Below are 21156 nucleotides of genomic sequence, written 5' to 3'. Positions count from 1 at the left end.
ACAAACAAATATACACACGCTAGTCACACACGTTTGTCTCAGTCGTTTTGAGCTCCAGTGGTTAACGTTTAAAGCTAACGTCTAAAGCTAACGTTAAAATGAGACACAATAACCACAGCCTCATGAATTGGCTAATAATAATAACGAGACAAAATAACGTTATAACATTTCTCTCGTTTTTATTTTGTAAACCACATTTAGTCTTGTTTTTATTTGTCAACAATATTGCATTATTCATTTAATTATAGTCATCTTCACATGACCAGCATTTACGTTGTGTCTCGCTTTTGTCACGTCATAAAGGTTCGTTGACGACGATATATGAGGCAGGCTTATTTATTACTGCTCTAGTCTTCATCTCAGTGCTGGAATGGATCACTGGCTTACGCAACTACACCTAGATCAGAGGTGTGTGTGTGTACGTGGTGTGTGTATATATGCATGTGTCTGTGGGACTGTGTATGTCCTAAGGCAACAACATGGTAGTTACTATTACCGTACACACGCAGACACACCTCCCCCCATCCCCTCACCTTGGCAGGTGAAGCAGCGCTTGTGGAAGTGGACGTTCTGCACACGCACCACCTCTCCCCTGCACACCTCCCTGCAGCGCAGGCACATGATGGAAACACGCCCCCTGGCCTCCCCACCAATACCCCCAGACCCCCCACCGGAGCGAGGCTGGACCTGACCTGGAGAGGGAGAGGTGGGGAGGAGAGAGGAGAGGTGGGGAGGAGAGGAGAGGATAGGAAAGGTTAGTTTTTACACACAGCAGACTGGTGAAAACGTCTGAAGGGAAACAGAGTCAACAGAGCATGATACAACAGGCTGTTAGCCAGACACATCAAATACACTATCACATGACCACAGAAAGAGGGGATGAGAGGGGGGGGAAAAGGGCTGAAAAAGAGAGAGATCTGAACGGATAGAATCAACTTGTCTTTCTCCTGATTGATCACCAGTCAACTACCAGCTACATAGACTCCTCCCCACGGGGGGCTAAGCCAATCAGGGGCTGCATTCTTCACAGGAAGAGAGGGGCCATTGAGTTGATCAGCCAATCACACAGACAATCACTTTGCCTGGTTGGCCAATGATTCATGGCCTGTTTAACCAATCATCCTGCCACAGAGGACAATCACTCAACCAAACACTGTAGAACAGTATTATACCGGTTCTAGAACCGCATTTTCAATGTTCTAGACTTTTCTAAAGATTGTACAACAGTATTATAAACATTCTAGAACAGTATTCTAAAGGTTGTAGTTCAGCATTAACATTGTTCTGTTTTCACACAGTCTGTGTATGTGTGTGTGCGTATGTGTGTGAATGTGTGTGTGTGTCTGTTTGCATGTGTTCAGGATTCTAGACTGGTAAATGGGCAGCAGATTCCAGGAAAGACACAAGTCGGCATATGCTGTTTGGCGAGAAAGAGTAAAACACACACACACTTGTCTGCAGTGTGCAGCAGGGGTAGGGGGTGTTAGGGGGGTGTCGAGGGGGCACGACTGGATTAGGCAAGCCTTATCCTCTGTTATAGAACTAAGTAAATCCCTCTTAGTGGGTTACTAGCCCTCCACACATATTTGAGCATACATGGGCTTACAGACACACACACACACACACACACACACACACACACGCACACACACACACACACACACACACACACACACACACACACACACACACACACACACACACACACAAGGACCACTTATTTGTCCTAAAGCCATAACATAGCCTTCTCTTTAACAGACAGTATTTAACAGTGTGTGTACATAGACAGTGCATGCCACCCAGTCAGAGCATGTGTACAGACTACAGACTGTGTAATACATAACTACAGCCCTACAGACAGCAGTTCAAATTCCTCATCAGGTCATTTCTGCCCTGTGCTCCCTAAAGTCTTTTAGGGAGTGTGTCTAGTAGTGACACACTGCAGGATTACGCCAGCATGTTGCATAACAGCCAGAGGCAGTCACAACGTGTGTGTGTGTGTCTAGTCTGTGTGTGTGTGTGTATGTGTGTGTGTAGGGTCACAGAGGGGCAGGACTGTAAGCTGGAAGAGATTTAGACATGGCCTCTTGTTGTAATGAAGTTACTGTACTCTACCCTACCCTGCTCTGTTCAACTCTACCCTTCTCTTTTCTACTCTATTTTACTCAACTCTATTTCACGCTGATCTACTCTACTCTGCTCTCTTCTATTCTACTCAATTTGACTCTACTCTATTGTACTCTGCTCTGCTACTTTGTTGTGCTCTATTCTAGTCAGTTCTGCTCTACTCTGTGGTATTCTACTCCACTCTGCTCACATTCTCCAGGTGGCAGAGAGCTTTCTTTGGCTTCTGTTCCAATCTCTGTGCCATCTGGGAGGGATGCAGAGCCAACATCCACCATGGCACTCCAGACCTGGCACACACACACACTTTCAAACACACTTACACACACATGCAAACACGAGCAAGCACTCACACACACTCGGGCGGCTAATGTCGTCAGTTGCTAGGAAGACAATGCAACCAACTACACTGCAACCAACTACACTGCAACCAACTACACTGCAACCAACTACACTGCAACTAACTACACTGCAACAAACTACACTGCAACCAACTACACTGCAACCAACCACCAGATATGGCAAAAGCACACATCCTTTTACATGGTTAAACAGAGTCTGGTAAAAGTTGAAGTACTGACTACACTTTTTTTTACTCAAGTTAAAGTAAAGAAGCATGGGCTCTTTTTAGTGTCACGCTGGTAATTACCAGCGTGACACTAACAGCGTGACCTCACATCATATTAATACAAAAAGACACAATAGACACGCAGCGCATTCACCAGGAATACATTTTCACGCCAACAATTTCAAACATCTACTTCATATATGGCCAAGGGTGATCAGGAATGTCTCTATTCTCAGGCATGTCAACATTGCTAACTCATTCTGTCTCATCCATAACCTTAGCCATTCTTCTTGTTGTCTTCTGCCTTGCTCCATGGTAGCTTTGTAGACTAGCTTACGTTTGTTGTGCATGATAGCTAGGAAATGAAAAAAGGCACGCAATGACAACAATAATAGGCTACAGATCATGCCACCAAATACAAATTAAAACTAAAGTAACGAGCCTGGTTTTAAAATGTAGCGTTAAGACGTAGATGATACAGGTATTTGTGTAAACAATCTAAGGAGTGAAAGTAAAAAGTTGTCCGAAAAATGTATAGTGAAGTAAATACTGAATGAAATTCTACTTAAGTACAGTAACAAAGTATTTGTACTTCCCATCTCTGCCAACTCCACTGAAACTAACTACACTGTGTAAAAGCTGATGCCCACACGCCTGTACATATGCATGTGCACATAGAGACATACACACACTCTCTCTCACACACACACACACACACACACACACAAGCACGTCTGACATTCCCTGTTCCCCCTGTCTTGGTGTTGGAGTGCAGCCTCAGCAGTAACTCACATTACTGTCAAGACTGGTCAGACCTGAGCCACACACACACACCCACACATACATGCATGCACAGACACAGGCATGCACACACACATGTATGCATGCACATACACACACTCACCAGAATTTTTATGATGCTGTTTATGATCAATATAGACATTCATAACAATGTCATTATGTTGATCAGGTACTATATAAATGTACTCCCTTCCAATAGCTCACTGTGTGTGTGTGAGTGTATGTGTGAGTGTGTGTGTGTGGGGGGGTGTCATTCAATTCAAGTACTCATTTTTTCTACAACTTTGAATCAACTCTATCCTCTTTCTTTACATTAACGCATACGCTCCACACACACAAAAACACCTGCACTCTCTCTCTCTCTCTCTCTCTCTCTCTCTCTCTCTCTCTCTCTCTCTCTCTCTCTCTCTCTCTCTCTCTCTCTCTCTCTCTCTCTCTCACACACACACACACACACACACACACTGTTAAGGGCTTCAAATTTAGCTGTGTCACCCAGCATGTCATGATGATGTCATCAGTGCAGAGAACACAGACAGACCATAATCTCTCATCTGTCATTGTGAGTTGTAATGGTGAACCAAACTGCCCTGTGCGGCACAAGCTTTTTCTGAGTCCACAGAAAGAATCTTTTCTCCTCCTCCTCCTCCTCCTCCTCCTCCTCCTCCTCCTTCTTCTCTCTGCCTCTCATCCTTCTCGTCCTCTCCTCCTCCTCCTCCCCCTCTTCTTCTCTCATCCTCCTCTCCTTCTCCTCGTCCTCTCTTCCTTCTCTTCTTCTTCTCTCCTCCTCTCCTTCTTCTCCTACTCTCTTCCTTCTCTTCTTCTTCTCTCCTAGTCTCCTTCTTCTCCTACTCTCTCCCTTCTCTTCTTCTTCTCTCCTCCTCTCCTTCTTCTCCTACTCTCTTCCTTCTCTTCTTCTTCTCTCATCCTCTCCTTCTCCTACTCTCTTCCTTCCCTTCTTCTTCTCTCCTTCCCCATCTCTCCTCACTTCTTCCCACATGTTCAGATAGTATGAGCATCAATACCAGCAGCACTAGAGGGCATTATACAACTCTTTCTCTCTCACACTCTTTCTCTCTCTCTCTCTGGTTCACTCTCTTTCTCTGTCTCCTTTACTCTCTCATACTCTCTCATTCTTTCCCTCTGGCTTTCGACACACAAGTACACCCACACACACACAAACACACCCACACCCACACACAGATAAGATTCTTGCTGCGTGGATGGCTTGGCATCAGACCCGAGCAGAGAGGAGGGTAATGGGCAGTTTATTTGTGCACTGTTTATTGTTCTGTTTGTTTGTGTGCTTACCCGCCAGCATTATTATCTGTTTACAGATTGTTTGAAGGAGTAGCTTGGTCGGCTATGGACCACTGCTGCTCTGAGGCAAGGACAGAGACCTTGCAAAGCTCTCTGCTCACCTGTCAATACTGACCAGTGTCCATACCAATTAATCTATCAACCAACCGATCAATACACGCCAACCCCTAACTACCGATGCCGTAACTAACTGATCGTTAGGCTACTAGATCGATGCCTGATCAATAACTGACCCCTGTCTGGTAAATCCAGGTTAAAAGCTTCCAATGAAATTGTCAGATTGATGAGTTTAACACTAACTCAATTCTTCCATTCTATTTAATTTACTTTACTGGTCCCGAAGGAAATTCAAGCGGGATTAGGGAACGGAAGAGCAGGGAAACTGCATCGTATTGTGCGTGACAGGGATTGAGGTGTAGGCCTACATCTAAAAAGTACAGTGCTCGAAAACGAAATGACTACCTTTACCCATACAATATCCATGATACAGTACTAATAATGAGTTAAGTTGAGGGTGTCAGATAGACCCGCGCGCAAACACGCAGGCACAGCACTTCCAGTGTAGGCTACTTACCGTTAGTGCTCATGGTCATCCGTTGAGGGGCTATCCCTGCACGGCTCTCTACACATTAAGATCCGGTCGTCTCATGTCCTTTTAAGAAAATCTTCTACAATTACAATACCTTTTTACACACTCACAGCGCTCGAGCCTTAATGAACCGCTATAAAATCACAGCGCGAGACCAGCGCTACACTCCGGTCCGGTCCAGTTCGGTGACGGATAGTCTAGGTGAGGTGGGGAAGACTGAACAGAGAAGGAAAGGAGGGATGACGGGATGAGTTCCTTCCGTCCCCGTGCGCAGGGAAGCCGATTACAACAATGGTTTAGCTTGCCCAAGGTTGAGGGATTTGACTAAAGCCGGATTGGACGCATGTCAACGCGCTGCTCTGTCTCGCTCATCCTTCTTCTCTAGTAACGGAAGAGCGGAGGAGAGTGTGAAAGAGACCGGCGCTTGTAGAGGCGCAAGTCCTGTCTCCGCTGATCCCGTTGCTCGTGGCAGCGCGCCTTGTCTGCGGTGCGCTTAACACGGACAGAGAGACCCATGCTCTGGTCGGGAAATGGTACACGAGCGCCGAACAGCGTCCGAACAGGCCAATTGGTTTCGGTCACCAAAAAGTGTAAGCCTGAGTGTTGCATTCAGTGAGTGTTGACAGACTGTATAAATGTAAATATTCACATGATATTCGTGAACTGTCTATTTATGTCGGTCTATCTATTCAGATAGAACCTCTTCTTTTGGAGATAATTTGCAGTTTCACACCTAGTCCAGCGGTAGGCAGTGTTGATCTGGAATATCTGGAATGGACTGGAGTAGCCCAGACCCAGACTAGACCAGACCAGAATAAACCAGACCAGACTAGACCAGGGGCCAGTTGCATAAACTTAGTTTAAGACTAATCTTAGCCTTAGACTGTCTTAAAGTGTCAGGTTAGACTAGTCTAATTAAGCCTGTCTGTTGCATAAATAGTAAGACTGACTTAATTTCAGGTAGAAAAGTTAGCCACCTCTCCCCCTGGATAAGCCTTGGTAAGGGTTTGGTTGCTATGCTAATGATCTGTTAGTACGTCATTATTTTAGCATAATTTATCACCAAAATAATTCTGTTTTTTCATTTTAACTGCAGAAATGTTTAACTGGGGTCTGCTTTTAGCCTGGCTCTGCCCTCCTACGTAGCCTACTTCCGCTCAATTTTGATTTTGCTTCTGTACTAGGTCTGGGATTTCGGTGTATTAGTTGGTTTTCAGAAACAAAGGTCCAATCAGCGAACAGAGGGAGTGGCTGAGAACGATGACGTTGATGTCGTTCGCTAGTTTGAGTTGTAGGCCAGTAATGGCGGCGGAGTCGCTGCCGATTATCCTAAATTTAAAGCCAAAGCAAGAACAATCTTTGCTAAGTTTTGTTGGTGGTCATGATGTTGTGGCCCTCCTCCCCGCGGGGTTCAGGAAAAGTTTGATTTTCCAGCTACGGCAGCTAGCTCCGTTACAGTAGTGGTGAAGGAGTTGGCTAAGGCGAACGCTAGTGATTGGTTATGGCAGATCAGAGTGGCTCTGGGCAGATCCAATAATTTTAAACTTCAACAGAGTACCCGCCTTCAAGGAAGTTAACACTTGTCAATGGAGCGATCCCAGACCCTCTGTACAAATTAAATGTACGAGGGTCTGGTTAGGACCAGGCTAGTCTGCTTTACCGCTAAAATGTCATTTTATTAAACGAGTGGTAGATGACAACATAACTCACTTTATTGACGCTAGCCATCTGCGTTGGAGTTGTTGATAAATGGAACTAGCGTTGGGGTTAAATTAAAAATCTTAAAAACGTACAACCTTTTCAATATTGTATTCCTCCAACATATCTAGGTTTTCAGCAGGTTTAAATGTATCAATCTTTCGCCATGTCGCTGTTTTGTCCGCCATCTTTTCTTTTTTTGCAGTGTCTTATTTTACCAATAATGCAAAGCGCAACAAGCTATCTAAGTCAGTCTTAAGTTAGTCACTCATAGTGAAGCTTTATACAACAGGTAAATTGAAGTTTCTATGGCATGTCGGACTTAAAGTTACTTTTAAGTCTACTTTTAAGGGCCCATCTTGCACCCAGCGCAATTGACTTTGTCAACGACGCAAGTATCATTCCTAGTTTGCACTCGACGCAAAGCGGACTTTTCCCTCCACAGACGCACTTCGGTAAATTAGAGAATGACCTTGCGCTCCCGTGGGCGGTTCAGCGAAAAAAGGAGGCGTGTTCCGGCGCAAATGTTCCTTGGTGCTATTTTGCAGTTTCAGAAAAACAATTCCGCCACAGACCAGGAAAAACGTAGTCTAAAGTCAATGGCGCGTTATTCAGATGCTATTTTAAGGGCGCATGCTTGGCCCGTGCGCACTGCTGGCGAGGCCAGGGTCTTCTTCCTGCGAAGCTATGTTACATTGTTTTGAATTATTGTATGGCTGTGTTACATTTCTTTCATGTCAATGATTAAAAAGATTTTCATGAGAAATCTCTATGTATGTGAACTTGATTTGTAACAATTGTGGCAATTTCCTCCCACGCCTGTTTAACCAAAGCTAATTTGGTTTGGTTTCTTCTCCCATCCCAATCAGAATCGGAATCAGAATTCGGTTTATTCGCCATTACACAAACACAGAATTTACTGTGGCAGGAAGGTGCAAACAATAAACATATACGGTTCTTAAATTAAGTAAAAAAGTACAATGGTTAAACTAATTATAAGAACTAAACAATTAAAAAATATAAGAATTTAAAAAATAAAATATATATAAAAATAAGACTAAGAATTTGAATGAGCAGCATGAGTGGGCAACTTATTGCAATGAGAAAACTGCTCTGCCTTTCCCATACAATGTCACTTCTCTATCTTTTACGGCTCCGACGAGAACGTTGGTCTCCTCGGCTGTGAACCGCTCCTGGCGTGCGCTTGGCAAATCCGCCGTTATAATAGCAATCCGCCATGGAACAAGCGCGCCTGCTCTTAAAGGGAATGTGAGATGATGCTCTGATTGGTTTATTGCACGTTACGCCCAAACCACACCCATTAGTAATGTAGCTACTTCAGACCAACCCATTTTAGATTTGTGCCAGGCGCAAAGTAATTTATCCCGCCGGCATAATAGCAACAGCGTCCCGCCCACAAAGTTACTTGCGCTTTGCGTTTTGATACTTGCGTTTCAGATCGTTAAAATAGGGCCCTAAGACTATTTTTATGCAACTGGCCCCAGAGCACACTATACCAGACCAGACTAGATTGGACTGTATGGGGCTGATGCTGTGATGTTCTCTTTCCTAATAGAAGAACATTGAGTGAAAAAACATTGGTTCCCCCAGGAGAATGGCCAAACCCACGCATACACACATACACACACAAACACACACGCACACAAATACACACTCACACAAACAAATACACGAACACACACATGCATTTATCTGTTTTCCAGCAGGCACTGATTGAGCCACTCTGATGTGGTTTTTGTGGTCAACCCCTGGTAACTAGGTTAGGACAGGACACGATAGGAGACGAGGATGGAGAAGAAATAGAAGAGAGTAGAGTGGAATAGAAGAGAAAAAAGAGGTGAGGAGAGAAAAGAAGAGAGGAGAAGCGAGAAAAGAGGAGGGGGGGGTGAGAGCAGAGGAGAAGAAAGGAGGAGAGCAGATCAGTGTGTGTGTGGCATATCAGTATGTGTTGTTAATATTAGCATTACCTGTGCCTAGAACGTTCCGGTCCATAGCTCTACTGAGACCACGAGCATGCGCTCAAAGCAGACCGAGACGACCGCTCAGCCACTCAAAACCTGTCGCTGTCGTTTCAGAATTATTCTTTTTTCTCTAAATCTCTGGCTGTGGGTTGTGGAGGGACATTGTAGCAGGGTGAAGAGAGACAAGCCCATATTTAGGCAGGATGAGAGCCAAACCACAGAGATGAAAGATGACTTGGACACTGCCTAACGAATAGTATCTCACTGTCTGCATTCCTGCAGAAAGAAAGACAGAGCTAGAGAAGAGAGAGAGTGAGAGAGGCAAGGGGGGGAGAGCTGGAAAGAGAGAAACAGACTTCGGGGAAGCGGGGGATGAGGGATGACGAAATAACAGAGGGTGAAACGAAGAGAGGAAAAGAAGGCGAGCGAGAGAAAGAAGGAGCACGTGACAGAGATGAAGAGAGTGTTTATCTCTGGTCTTCTGTAAACCAGCTTGGATGACTTAGAATCAGCTGCTGGCTGGTCTTATATCTCTAACTAGGCTGTGTCTGGAGAGGAAGACATGGGGAAAAGAGAAAGAGAGACATAGATCAAAAGAGAGAGAGAGAGGAGAGAGGTATGGAAGGAGAGAGTGCTCATCCGGGCCAGAAAGGGAGGGTGGGGGCCTGTCATCCATATCTCTCACATCCCTACTCGCCCCCCCCACCCTGAAGATAACAAGCTTTGATGGAATATCTAAGAGATTGCTCGTTTCAGTCTGAACTGTGTGCGGTGCGTGTGTCTGGATCTTGTAAAACAACACTTTGACCATGAGAATGTACTTCTGGACAACTGGAGTTTGCTGGGGACTGGTGAGAGAGAGAGAGAGAGGGACAGAAGAAAGGGGGGAGAGAGGAGAGTCGAAAAAGAGGAGAGCAGAGGAGAGGATAAGAGTGGAGAGGAGTTGATTATGTAACACCAGGTAAGTCCTCTGAGTTCCAGTCTTGTTTACAGGTGGATTGTTGCTGCCAGCATGGCTCATTAACCTTTCCATGAGTTTACATCTGGTGTCACTTTAAACACACACATATACACGCACACACACACACACACACACGCATGCACAAACACACACAGACACATTTGCACACACACACACATACACACACAACCCCACGCACACAACCACACACACACACACACATATACTCATGCACAAACACACAGGGACACATGCCCATGCACACACTTACACATACACAAACACGCACACAGAGGATAGGAGGGATGAGGACAATTACATGAGATGAGTAGTGTTAGTTTGGTTAATATATCGAGTTTTGAAGGGTTTTAAGCCTTACCAAAACTTCTCTAAGGATCCTACTTGCCTGGAAGAGTCCAGAATGTTCTGTCGTTCCTTAACCTTCTGGGACGACTTGCTTATCAGCCTGATCGCCTGTCTGGGAGTAGGCAGCTGGGCTGTATGTCTGGTGTGGGTGTTCCTGTGTGTGTGTGTGTGTGTGTGTGTGTGTGTGTGTGTTAGAGGGCATGCCTCCTAGTTAGTTGAGGGTTGTGGTTAATCTTGGGGGCTTGGAGTTCTGAGTCCACAAGATTACCTAAGGCGTGCCTGTCAGCAGGTGTTTGTTCATTCTACTGTGGTGGGAAATCTCCCAGGACATAGATCATTGTTTCTGGATTACTTGTAGATCCCTATGTCAGTTGTTAGATACACCTGACACCCACTCACCCCCCCCCCCCCAACACACACACACATTTTGTTTCTGTGGTGGTTACTTGATCTACCATGGCTCATCTGGGAACAGCACACACACACACACACACACACACACAGCAACTGCCTTTATCAAGTCTGGAAAACGTGGTATAAATAGCAGGACAGAGGTGCAGGGCTGTGGTAGTACCCCGCCTGACCACAGGGGGAGCTGTGGACTCCCTCTACCCTAAAAAGCAACCACACAACATCCTAGGCCAACAACAATTTTAATTTTAGACGTTTAGGAAAAATCTAAAGTGTAACCGCTAATGTCAAACATTCGACTGACCTCAAATACATTTACATAGAGACAACAGTTTGTTTCTGCTGACAGTGACACACAGTTGTGTCATGTTATTAAAAAATGGTGACCATTGTCACTGGAATAATTGTGTTGATGTAAGAGCCCATGTTCACAGGTACATCGACTGACACTGAACATCAAAGAGCCTCGCTTGTATGAGAGAGGCTAATATACAGTACCTTGTGATACACTACGAAAGACGCATGCACACACATACATACGCACACAGACACACACAAACACACATTTGCACTCAGACACACACACACACACACTGGTCACTGACTACCATAGGTCAGGTTGGCTGTGCTGGATGGACTGAAGGTCTCAGCAGCTCTCTACAGTTTGTAAACGCAAGATAACTCAAAGATCAACATTACAGGACGCAGCAACCATAGGAACAACACCACAGCAAGAACAACAACAGCAACAACAATAGCACCAGTTCTGAGAAAGCAACAGGCGGAAATGTGAAGATGAGAGGTGAAAAGTAGAGAGGAGGAGGTTAGGGGAGGGGGAGGGGAGGAGAAGGTTGAGGTCTCCCTATATTTAGTTTTATGTGTTGGTGATATGCTGTTGTGTGACCCAGCCAAGATGGTGTAGCAGCAGAATGAATGGATATAATCAACACTGGTTAGTGTGTCTGTGTGGCTAGCTAAAGGAAGTTGCCTTTTTACGCCCTGATGGACATACCCAGTGGCAAATGAAAGGGTGACGAGTGGGTGGCTGGTGTTTGTGTGTGTGTGTGTGCGCGCGTGTGTGTATGTAATTGTATAACTGATCGTTGCTCAATGTTAGTAGCAGCTGATTATAGCGTGTCTGCACCTGTTGCTGCCTCTCAACCATTTCTCTGGCTGGACGTTGCGATTCCAGACACACACACACACACAGACACACTAACACAAACACGTACACACAAACACGCACACAAACACCCACACACACAGTGTAAATCTACTCCTTGGACCTCCCAAATCCAGTTTCAGATCAATGAGAAACATTGAGAAACGGGGGGGAGTCAGTGTGAGAGATCACTTAACACATCTCTCTTTCTCTCTAGCAATCCAATTTCAATGTAATGCTTTAATAATGCTTTACAGACACTGTGAGAATGATTTCAATCTGTCTCTTTATCCCCCCCCCCTTATTTATTTTCCCTTGTAACTCCATGTCTCTCTCCCTCATCATTCCTCTCTCTCCCTCCCTCCATTTCCTTCTGCAGACAGGGACATACTGAACTGCTTCATGCAGTCTGGAATTTTAAGTTGCTCCCAGATCTCTCTGTGTCATAACACCTTTTTCTACAATGTGTGCACATGTCATCAGGGTCGGACTGGCCGTCGGGAGTGTCGGGAGATTTCCCGAACGGCCGGTCAAACGGCCGCGGCACAATGCAAAAAAATAAAAAAAATAATAATACATGGTCGTGGGCCGGTCTGCGTTTCAAGTCCTGGGCCGTTTTTCAATCCCAGTCCTGACCTGCATGTCATACATGGGTGTGTATAACTGTGTGTGTGTTTGTGTGTGAGGGAGAGAGGTAGGTAGAGGAGACACGACTTTCCAGGGCTCATGTTTCAGTGAAGTCCAACAACACGCATACGTAACCCAAGGACCCATGTTTTACATGTGCTCCGACATGCTAACATCCTCGCACGTGCGTGTGTGCCAGACACACACACACATGCGGGCACTGTCATACAAAAGAGACCAGTGTGCACATTCCGTCTTCACAGTTACATGATTCTGCTCTGCGGTTTCCATCCAAAACCTGAATTGTGGACCACGAGAACATCTGGAGGAACACTAGAATCTCTTTGGTTCCCCCTCCACAGATCCTCTACAGTAGATCCCCGCAGAAAAAGGTTCCATCCAGGGCAGGGTGTAGATCCCAGAGTTTACATCCAAGCGAGTTGGTGTGGCTGGTGACAAGGCGTGGTCCAGAGGTATCCATCCTGGAGCTATACTCCTCATACCATCCAGGGAGCAGGTCCAGTTATGTGGGACTCGGACCATGGATGATCAGGGTTCGGGTGGGGTCACTGGGGTCAGGTCCGGAGGTATGTATCACAGAATTCATATGAGTGAGTCTCCTGGTGTTTGCTGCTGATCAGAACCGGTCCTAGAACCAGAACCAGAACCAGGGCCAGGGCCAGGCCATAGCTCCACAGAAGCAGACCCCCCCTCACTCTCAACAGATACCCCCACCTCCTTACCCTGAATATCCTTGTTCTGGGGTCTATCTAACGCCCCCCCCCAGCTTCCCCCCGCACACACATATCTGTCTGTGCTCCCTCTGGCCTTGGGGCAGAAGAAGGGCACCCCCGCCCCTCGCCCCGCCCGCCGGCCCCCACACACCCCTCCTCTGAGGCACAGCAGCTCCTGGAAGGCGTGTCTGAACTCGGGGCTCCGGCAGTAGATGAGGGGGTTGAAGGCGGAGTTAGCGTAGCCGATCCAGTTGAGGACCCTGAAGGTGATCTTGATGTCGTCCACCTTCCAGATGGCCACGCCCACGTTGAGCAGGAAGAAGGGCAGCCAGCAGAGCGTGAAGGTGCCCATGATGATGCCCAGGGTCTTCAGCGCCTTGTGGTCCCTCAGGCAGAACTTGGAACGCTTCAGGATCCTCACCTGGCCGGTCACATGGTACGGGTTACACCTCACACGTCACGTGTTACACTGTGCCCTTTCCAAGTTACAATTTACACAGGCCTAGTTACTCCTGGTATGTTTTGAGTGTTTCAGTTTTGTGCAACCTGCAAGTTTCCGCCAGTTACACAGTATGTGTTACACATTCCATATCACAAATTAAGTGTAAATGGATCTGAAAAAACCACAGTAACTCACCTCTCCCCCTCCTCCCTCCCCCTCCTCTCCAATCTCCGATCCTGCGTTCTGATTGGCCGAGGCGGCGGCAGCGTGGGCCAGGTGAAAGCGACCCTCGCTGCGTCCGATCTTGGCGAGCTGTCGGCGGGCCTCCTGGAAGACGCGGGCGTAGACGAACACCATGACGACCAGCGGCAGGTAGAAGGAGACGATGGAGGAGGCGACGGCGTAAGCGGCGTTGGTGTTGAAGTCGCAGCAGCTGGGCTCCTTCAGGCACGCCACGGCCTCCACCTCGTCCGACACCCACCACTCCATGTGGATAGGCAGGAAGGAGATGAGGCCCGCCACCGCCCACACCAGCAGCACCACCAGGCATGCCTGGGGGACAGTATGTAGGCCTCTCGTTAATCAAATACTTTCCGGTAGCTTGCATTTAAATGCTTAGTGTGTTATGTAATGTTTGTACGCTTGATGCACATCAAATCAAATTGATCACATACACCCATAGAACTGCCCCTCAACCAACCTAAACCCTCAAGGAAGACAAGGAAAAACGCACAGAAAAGGGTTAGAGAGAAAAACTCAAAAAAATTGAAGAAACCTTGGGAGGAGCGATTCAGCGAGGGATCCCCTCCTCCAGAGACCGTTGGTGAAAGAGAGGTGCAGAACACGGGCTAAACATAGTCATGCACATATATTCGCCTACCATTCATTGCAAAATGTTGTATTTATTTTATTTATTCACTTAACTTTTGTTTGTATAACATGTCATGTTTCCTATGATGTAGTATTCATTCATGCTATGTGTGTGCTTTGTAATATGTTGGAACTGAGATAGGGAGGGGAGAAGAAGGGGGTAGAGGAGAGAGGATGGGAGAGCAGGGGGTCGAGAGAGGAGGGAGGAAGATAGGGAGGGGCGAGAGGAGGTGGGAGAGAGATAGGGAGGAGAGAGGGGGGGAGAGATTGGGAGAAGAGAGAGGAGGGGGGAAAAGGAGAACAAGGGAGGGAAGAAAGAGGAGAAAGGAGAGTGATAGGGAGAGGAGAGAGGAGGGGGATAATGGAAGGGGAGGAGAGAAAGGAGGGAGGAGAGAGAGATAGTGAGGTGTTGGGAATTTAACCAGAGCCCTTTTTTCCTTAAAATTGAAACGCAAGGTGAATGCTAGGGCTTCAAACGGCAAATACAATTACAGTCTAGGACTGTAATCTTTAAAAAAAGAGGGAATAGTAGAGAGAGTGAGAAGGACATCAAATAAAGGGATAGAGGAGATGAAAGGTAAAGAGGTGAAGGAAGGAGAGGTGGTGAGAAAGATAAAGTTCACAACCGCCACAAACACGCAGCCCTCCGCACGCGACGCAAACAGAAGGTGCAGCAGCACAACGTCTCCCAGCGTACCTTGCGCTTGGTGAGCAGGGAGGGGTAGCGCAGAGGCGAGGTGATGGCCAGGTAGCGGTCCAGCGCGATGACGCACAGGGTCTCGATGCTCGCCGTCACGCACAGCACGTCCGCTGCCGTCCACAGCTCGCACAGGAAGTTGCCAAAGTGCCAGTTGTTCAGCAGGATGTAGCATGCCCCGAACGGTACCACCACCACACCCATGACCAGGTCGGCGCACGCCAGCGACGAGATAAATACGTTGGTCACCGTCTGCAACCGTTGGAAACGCACAATGGCCGTGATGACGAGGACGTTGCCGAAGACGATGCCGAGGACCAGCAACGCCATCAGGCTGCCTAGCAACACCAGCTCCGCCTCGCTGTAGTCGGACGATGACAAATCGGAGGAGGGGGAGGAGTTTGTCTCCATGGTGAGGTTGGATGGGACGCTCACACTCTCCATGACCTGCAGTGTGTCACAATTCAACACACCCGCACATACACACACACGTACATACACACACACACACACCCTTGAATAAACATGTACATTCAGACACACACACGTACATACACACATACACACGCACGTACATACACACATACACACACACGTATGTACACACACACACACAAGCACACACACATAAGAGGACACATAAGGTACATTCATGGTTGCTATCAACAGTCCCAACAGGCCCGTACAGTCGGAGATGGAGGCAGACTGTTTGAGGTCCAGTTCAGTTATAATTCAGAACAGCACCACAACACAAAGCACCAGAAGGAGATATCTCTCCATCCACCAAGCGGCCTCAGCGCAACAGTCACTCCACCTTCCTTGTTCTCACAGACACAAATATTGGTCCCTACCACCAACTATGCCAACTTATGGAGCCCCGGAGGTGATAGAGATACAAAATATATTGTATTTCGTGGCCATGATTTATTAAATCGTGCGCACGTTTTAAGTTTGTTAGGATACTTAGAACAATGTAGCTTACACTTTTGTTTCTGCTTGATTTGTTTGGACTTGGTCCTAAAGCAAAAGCTGTTTCTAGGCAATGTAGGCTGCTGTCATACAAATAAAGGCACTGTGATGACATTGTGTTTCCACAGCATCCTCCTCCATTTCTGAACACACTCCAACTTCTGTTGAGGACACACAACAACATGTCCACTTCCATACATTTGTCAATTCCCTTGATTGGGATCCATATGATGTGTTTTTATTCATGGTAAATTCATGGTCCATACAAATTAGTTTTCCAATGCTTTTTGGTAGTGCACATGTTGGTGTGTGTCCTCAAAAGAAGTTGGAGTGTGTTAAGAAATGGAGGAGGATGCTGTGGAAACACAGGGCCTCATTTATCAAGGTATTTGCGCCTGTTTCCAGGTGTTAATTGTTTGCAAACAGGGCGCACTTGCGTAAAATTGCTGATTGCGTGCCACATGATCGAGTTGCTTTCAATATGCGTTCATGGGAGGGTCATTGGGAAAGTGGGAGTTCCACCCAAAAAAGTGGGAGGATACGCGCAAAGTGCGCCTAATTATATATTCTGCGGTATTTACAAAGACTGCCAGTAAGAGTGCGCCTCTATTTTGCGGGGGAAATTTACCGCCTGCTAAAAGCAGGTGTAAACCAGGAGCGCGTTTTACTGTGTGTACAAATTTACCTTATTCAATTGCAGCAGTGATCCGAGTAAGGCGAAGACATCGGCCAATTTTTTTTCGGAGAGTGTGGATGTTCTTCATGTTGGTATGCTTCATGTTTTGGTTAACCGTAATGTTTTGGGGCTATCTCGTTGTTTATGATCATTGACCTATGCACTTTTGTAAAGCTCTCTCTTGGAAGTCGCTTTGGATAAAAGCGTCTGCTAATTGAATAAATGTGGCCTACATGTAAATGTTCTGCACTGTAATATGTTCAGGTTTGCGGTTACTGCACGTCACTAAATTTAAGCTTGCGCTTTCTTTTTCCCGTAGGAAGATCCATGATAGAAACATGCGGGCCTATTGTTCTTTTAGATGCGCGATAATTGCGCTTGAGGGCGGAGTGTGCGCTGATTGTCTGATGAGTGTCAGGTTTGATAAATACTACGCAAAATGAGGAAGCATAGCGGGCGCTATTACCGAACTCGCATAAAGAGAAGCAGCGTAAACTGCGCATGAGGGCCACGATGTCATCACAGTGCCTTTATTTGTGGACGTGTTGGCACTTCATGCCACCAACAGCTAATAATGACAGCGAATAACTTTATTTACAACTTTATTCAAGCTGTACCTCATTAACAATACAAAGTTAGTATTTGTTGGCCTCTGTGTTGCCATCTATAGTTTCGCCATAGTTCACTTGCAACTGAAGTTGGTAAGATGCACACGGTTTTCAAAAGGGATTCATCAAATGTATAAACATAAAACGAGGGAACAAGTTAACTAAAACGAGGGAACTAATTTGTAAAACGTGCGCATAATTTATCAAAAATTAGGGAATTAATTAGTAAAACATGCGCACAATTTAATAAATTGCGGTCATTAAATACATTTTTTTTTTTCAACGTCACCTCCGGTGCTCCGTACCAACCAGAGAGGAAATACTGAAACATTTTTCAATGTTCCAGGCTTCTGTGGGTGTCAAGGAGACAGTTTGACTGAGGAGGTTATTTCTGAGGATACTGAGGGTTCTCATCTAGCTATTGCTGGGTCTCTGCAGCCTACACAAACTCACATACCATCCTATGTCTCCATGATACTTGAGGGGAGCTATCAATCAGACTTATTGATCAAGTCTTAAAAGGGCACTCAAAATACAGTGTATTTCATATAACTGTCCATAATTAAATGTTTATGATGTAAACATATTATAATTATTCAGTTGCCAATGACTTGGTACATGTAACTGTTTCTGATCCCTCCTGTTGTGTAACAAACATGCAAATGACATGCCAATGAGCCATTACATTATTGGTCATCATTAAAAAAAAAATTGTGGGGGGCCTTACAGTAACAGCTCTACCTTTTCGTGTCGTAACCATGGTCCACTGAAATACTTCCATCATCTAAACAAATGACAGTTCTACAGGAAACAGGTTGATAAATTTGACTTAGTGTCATTACTTTCAGAACCAAACCCATTCAAAAGACAAAATCAGCAGTACTCAAATTCAGCATTCAACAACTGTTTGGTTAATTATTGATGTGAAATTTCAGCATGTCCCAAACTAAGTGGCTCGACCCTGGTTCTATTCTGAGAACTCACATCAACACTTGTTGCAAACCTGGACGTATCATTTAGTCCTATAGCAGACGCCATACTTATCCAAAGCATGGCTATACAGTATACCATGTAGTACTATGTGTTTGTATAAACATGTACACATTACAGTATTTCATATTACTGACCTCCCAGATCCTTCCTGGACTCCCATAAGACCAATAAGCACAGCAGGTTTTCCAGTGGAAATATTCCAGCACTCAGGTACAGAATTTCAGTATCGCGGGGAGTCTTTGCAATACTCCGGTTGCAGCACTGCATGCACTGAGTACTATAATTCCAGGTACTATTTGCAGTATTCCTGTTGCAGTGCTGTTACTACAACACTTTCAGGTACTCCTGTCATATTCCTGTAAGTATTAATATCCCAGGTGGTCTTCTCAACACTTCTTTTGCAGCTCTCTGAGTACTGACATTCCAGGTAGAGTAATCTTGGTAGTATCTCTGTTGCAGTGCTGTGAGTATTAATATCCCAGATACTGCTGCTGGTATTCCTTTAGTGTGGTGGAAGGGGTTAGAAATCCTCTTCAAGTGTTTCTTCTTTAGGACTCCTCATTGTTGTAGTCGGGCTTGATTTCCTGTGCTGCTGCTTCTCTTTTTCTTTCTGCCTTTTTCTTACTTCCTTAAATGTATTTCACTCTTTCTGTCTATGTGGTCTCTCCTGCCTCCTGTCTGTCTCTCTTTCGTCCTGTCCTGTCTGTCCCTCTCTCTACCTGCCTGCCTGTCTCTGTCTGTCTGTTTTTCTCGCTGTCTGTCTATCTGTCTCTCTATTTGTCTGTCTGTGTGTCTGTCTCAGGGTTCAGAGTGTCCCTGTGTCTGTGTGTGTGTGTGTGTGTCTATCTCAGTGTTCTCAGTGTCCCTGCTCTCACACTCTCCAGAGTCTCGCGGTAAAATGCAGCCGTTTCTCCGGCAGGACCTCTTATAGGGGGCAGCTGTGACATCACAGCCAATCAGAGAGCCAGGAGGCCATGGGCATATACACACTCTCATACACATGGCGCACAGGAGCTTCTAAGTACATACCAGTGTTTTCTCTGTCTCAGACTTAAGAAGCATTGTGCAGGCTTGTCTTTATCCTGTTTGTTGGGTGGTGTTTGTTAAGGTAGGAATTATACCTTGGCCATCCTTGTGATCATAATCGGGTCCATGGGGACACCAAGTGGGATTGCATTTAGATGGTACAGTAGCTGGTTGGTGTGAGATGCTTGCTGCTACAGTAGCTGTTAGCTGCTAGCTGCTGGCCACAGATGACCCATTAAGAGTGAGAAGCGGATGAGAGGAGAAGGGTGAGAGAGGGGAGGAGTCAGCCAGACCACATGGCTCTGTTTGAGAGAACAGGGAAGTCAAAAGGGGCAGAAGATCTCGATTGTGAAGTTACTAGAGATTCATAATGCTCTAGTTCTGCACAGATACCAGACAGTGGCAACACTCAGGAATACACAATTTGGAGCTTGGTACAGGGTCCAACCAAGTATGCAGCATTTGCCCTTGATTATTTCCTGTACGCCCATTATGACATGAGTAGTGATACGTGGGTGGGTATAGTACAGGGCAGATAGGGGCTAGGTGGATTGAGAGAATACCCAGTACTCCATACTAGACTACACCAAGAGAATTCAGAGTTCAGAATTCGGTTTATTCGCCATGTAGGTTTACACAAACAAGGAATTTACTGTGGCAAGAGTTCAAATTCATTTTCTTGACCCCTGACCTCCTCAGAGAGCCCTGTTAATGAAGATGTGTCTGTGAACTGATTCACAGTTCACAGACACAGTTGTATTGGTCCCCAAAGTCCCATTGGGCCCACCAGTCTCACACAACATTTGAATTTACTTTCTTTTAATACTTTTCACAAACATAAATATTTAATGTTTTTAATTGTGTTAACAGTCCTTTTGGGGATGATTCCATCACCTCCACTATTGGCATCTTTCTTTCTGTCCACCGAACAACAACCTGATTTGATGGAGACCTACATGAACAGGGACTGGATACATGAGCGAGACCTACAGTACAGTAACAGTGACTCGATTTCAGAGAGACCTACAGTAGCAGTTACTAGATTTCAGAGAGACCTAAAGTAACAGCGACTAGATTTCAGATGAGACCTGATCTTGTGTTGTAATCCAGCAGTGTCGTGAGGTGTGTGTGTGTCCTAACCGCGGGGGTGGATTAGTCTGAGCCGAGGGTGATGTGAACATGGCGCCCCATCCCAGAACCAGGGTGACTTGCCTTACATAAGTCTGGAGGTGTTTGGTGTGGACAGGAGAGCAGTGTGTTACCCAGTCTGTCCCGCTGTTAATGCTATTGGGCTATTATGGCATGTAATACACCTGTTACCACGGGGATAACGTTATCTGCTCTCCCTCTGTTAGTACCTGCAGAGTCTGTGAAGCCAGCCATGCAGCTCGCCCAGCTGAGAAGCATGTCGATGACACTTTGTGGATGAATGGGACGTCACCGATGAATGGGACGTCACCTCTACATCACTGTGGCAATAAAAGCTTCAGCACTGTGACAACCAACCATTGTCTTTTATGATGCCCTTTCCT

At 46.0% G+C, this 21156-nt stretch overlaps 2 protein-coding genes across 4 annotated transcripts in view; both read right to left on the bottom strand.

Annotated features, from left to right (window-relative positions):
• Window positions 1-6091, bottom strand: part of ablim3 (actin binding LIM protein family, member 3) — a 33700-nt gene extending 27609 nt beyond the window's left edge. Inside the window, exons 1-2 of one of the 3 annotated variants that reach the window (XM_062453104.1) lie at window positions 5388-6091; window positions 534-692 (exon numbers count right to left, since the gene is read on the bottom strand). In XM_062453104.1, the coding sequence (XP_062309088.1) occupies window positions 534-692; window positions 5388-5406 (178 nt within the window). In that variant the 5' untranslated portion in view covers window positions 5407-6091. The remainder of the gene's footprint in view (window positions 1-533; window positions 693-5387) is intronic. The other 2 variants (XM_062453106.1, XM_062453105.1) reach the window with 2 other exon arrangements.
• Window positions 5784-19475, bottom strand: adrb2b (adrenoceptor beta 2, surface b). The gene is made up of 5 exons (XM_062453077.1): window positions 18733-19475; window positions 15353-15799; window positions 13981-14337; window positions 13438-13764; window positions 5784-5921 (listed from the first exon to the last, which is right to left on the bottom strand). The coding sequence occupies exons 2-5, from the start codon at window positions 15794-15796 to the stop codon at window positions 5784-5786; spliced, it is 1266 nt and encodes a 421-aa protein (XP_062309061.1). The 5' UTR covers window positions 15797-15799; window positions 18733-19475.
• Between the last annotated feature and the right edge of the window lie 1681 nt (window positions 19476-21156).

Source organism: Osmerus eperlanus, chromosome 27 (assembly GCF_963692335.1).
Source record: "Osmerus eperlanus chromosome 27, fOsmEpe2.1, whole genome shotgun sequence".
In the NCBI taxonomy this organism is placed as follows: domain Eukaryota; kingdom Metazoa; phylum Chordata; class Actinopteri; order Osmeriformes; family Osmeridae; genus Osmerus; species Osmerus eperlanus.
Note: the sequence above shows the minus strand (reverse complement) of the source record. Positions and strands in the feature narration are given on the sequence as shown.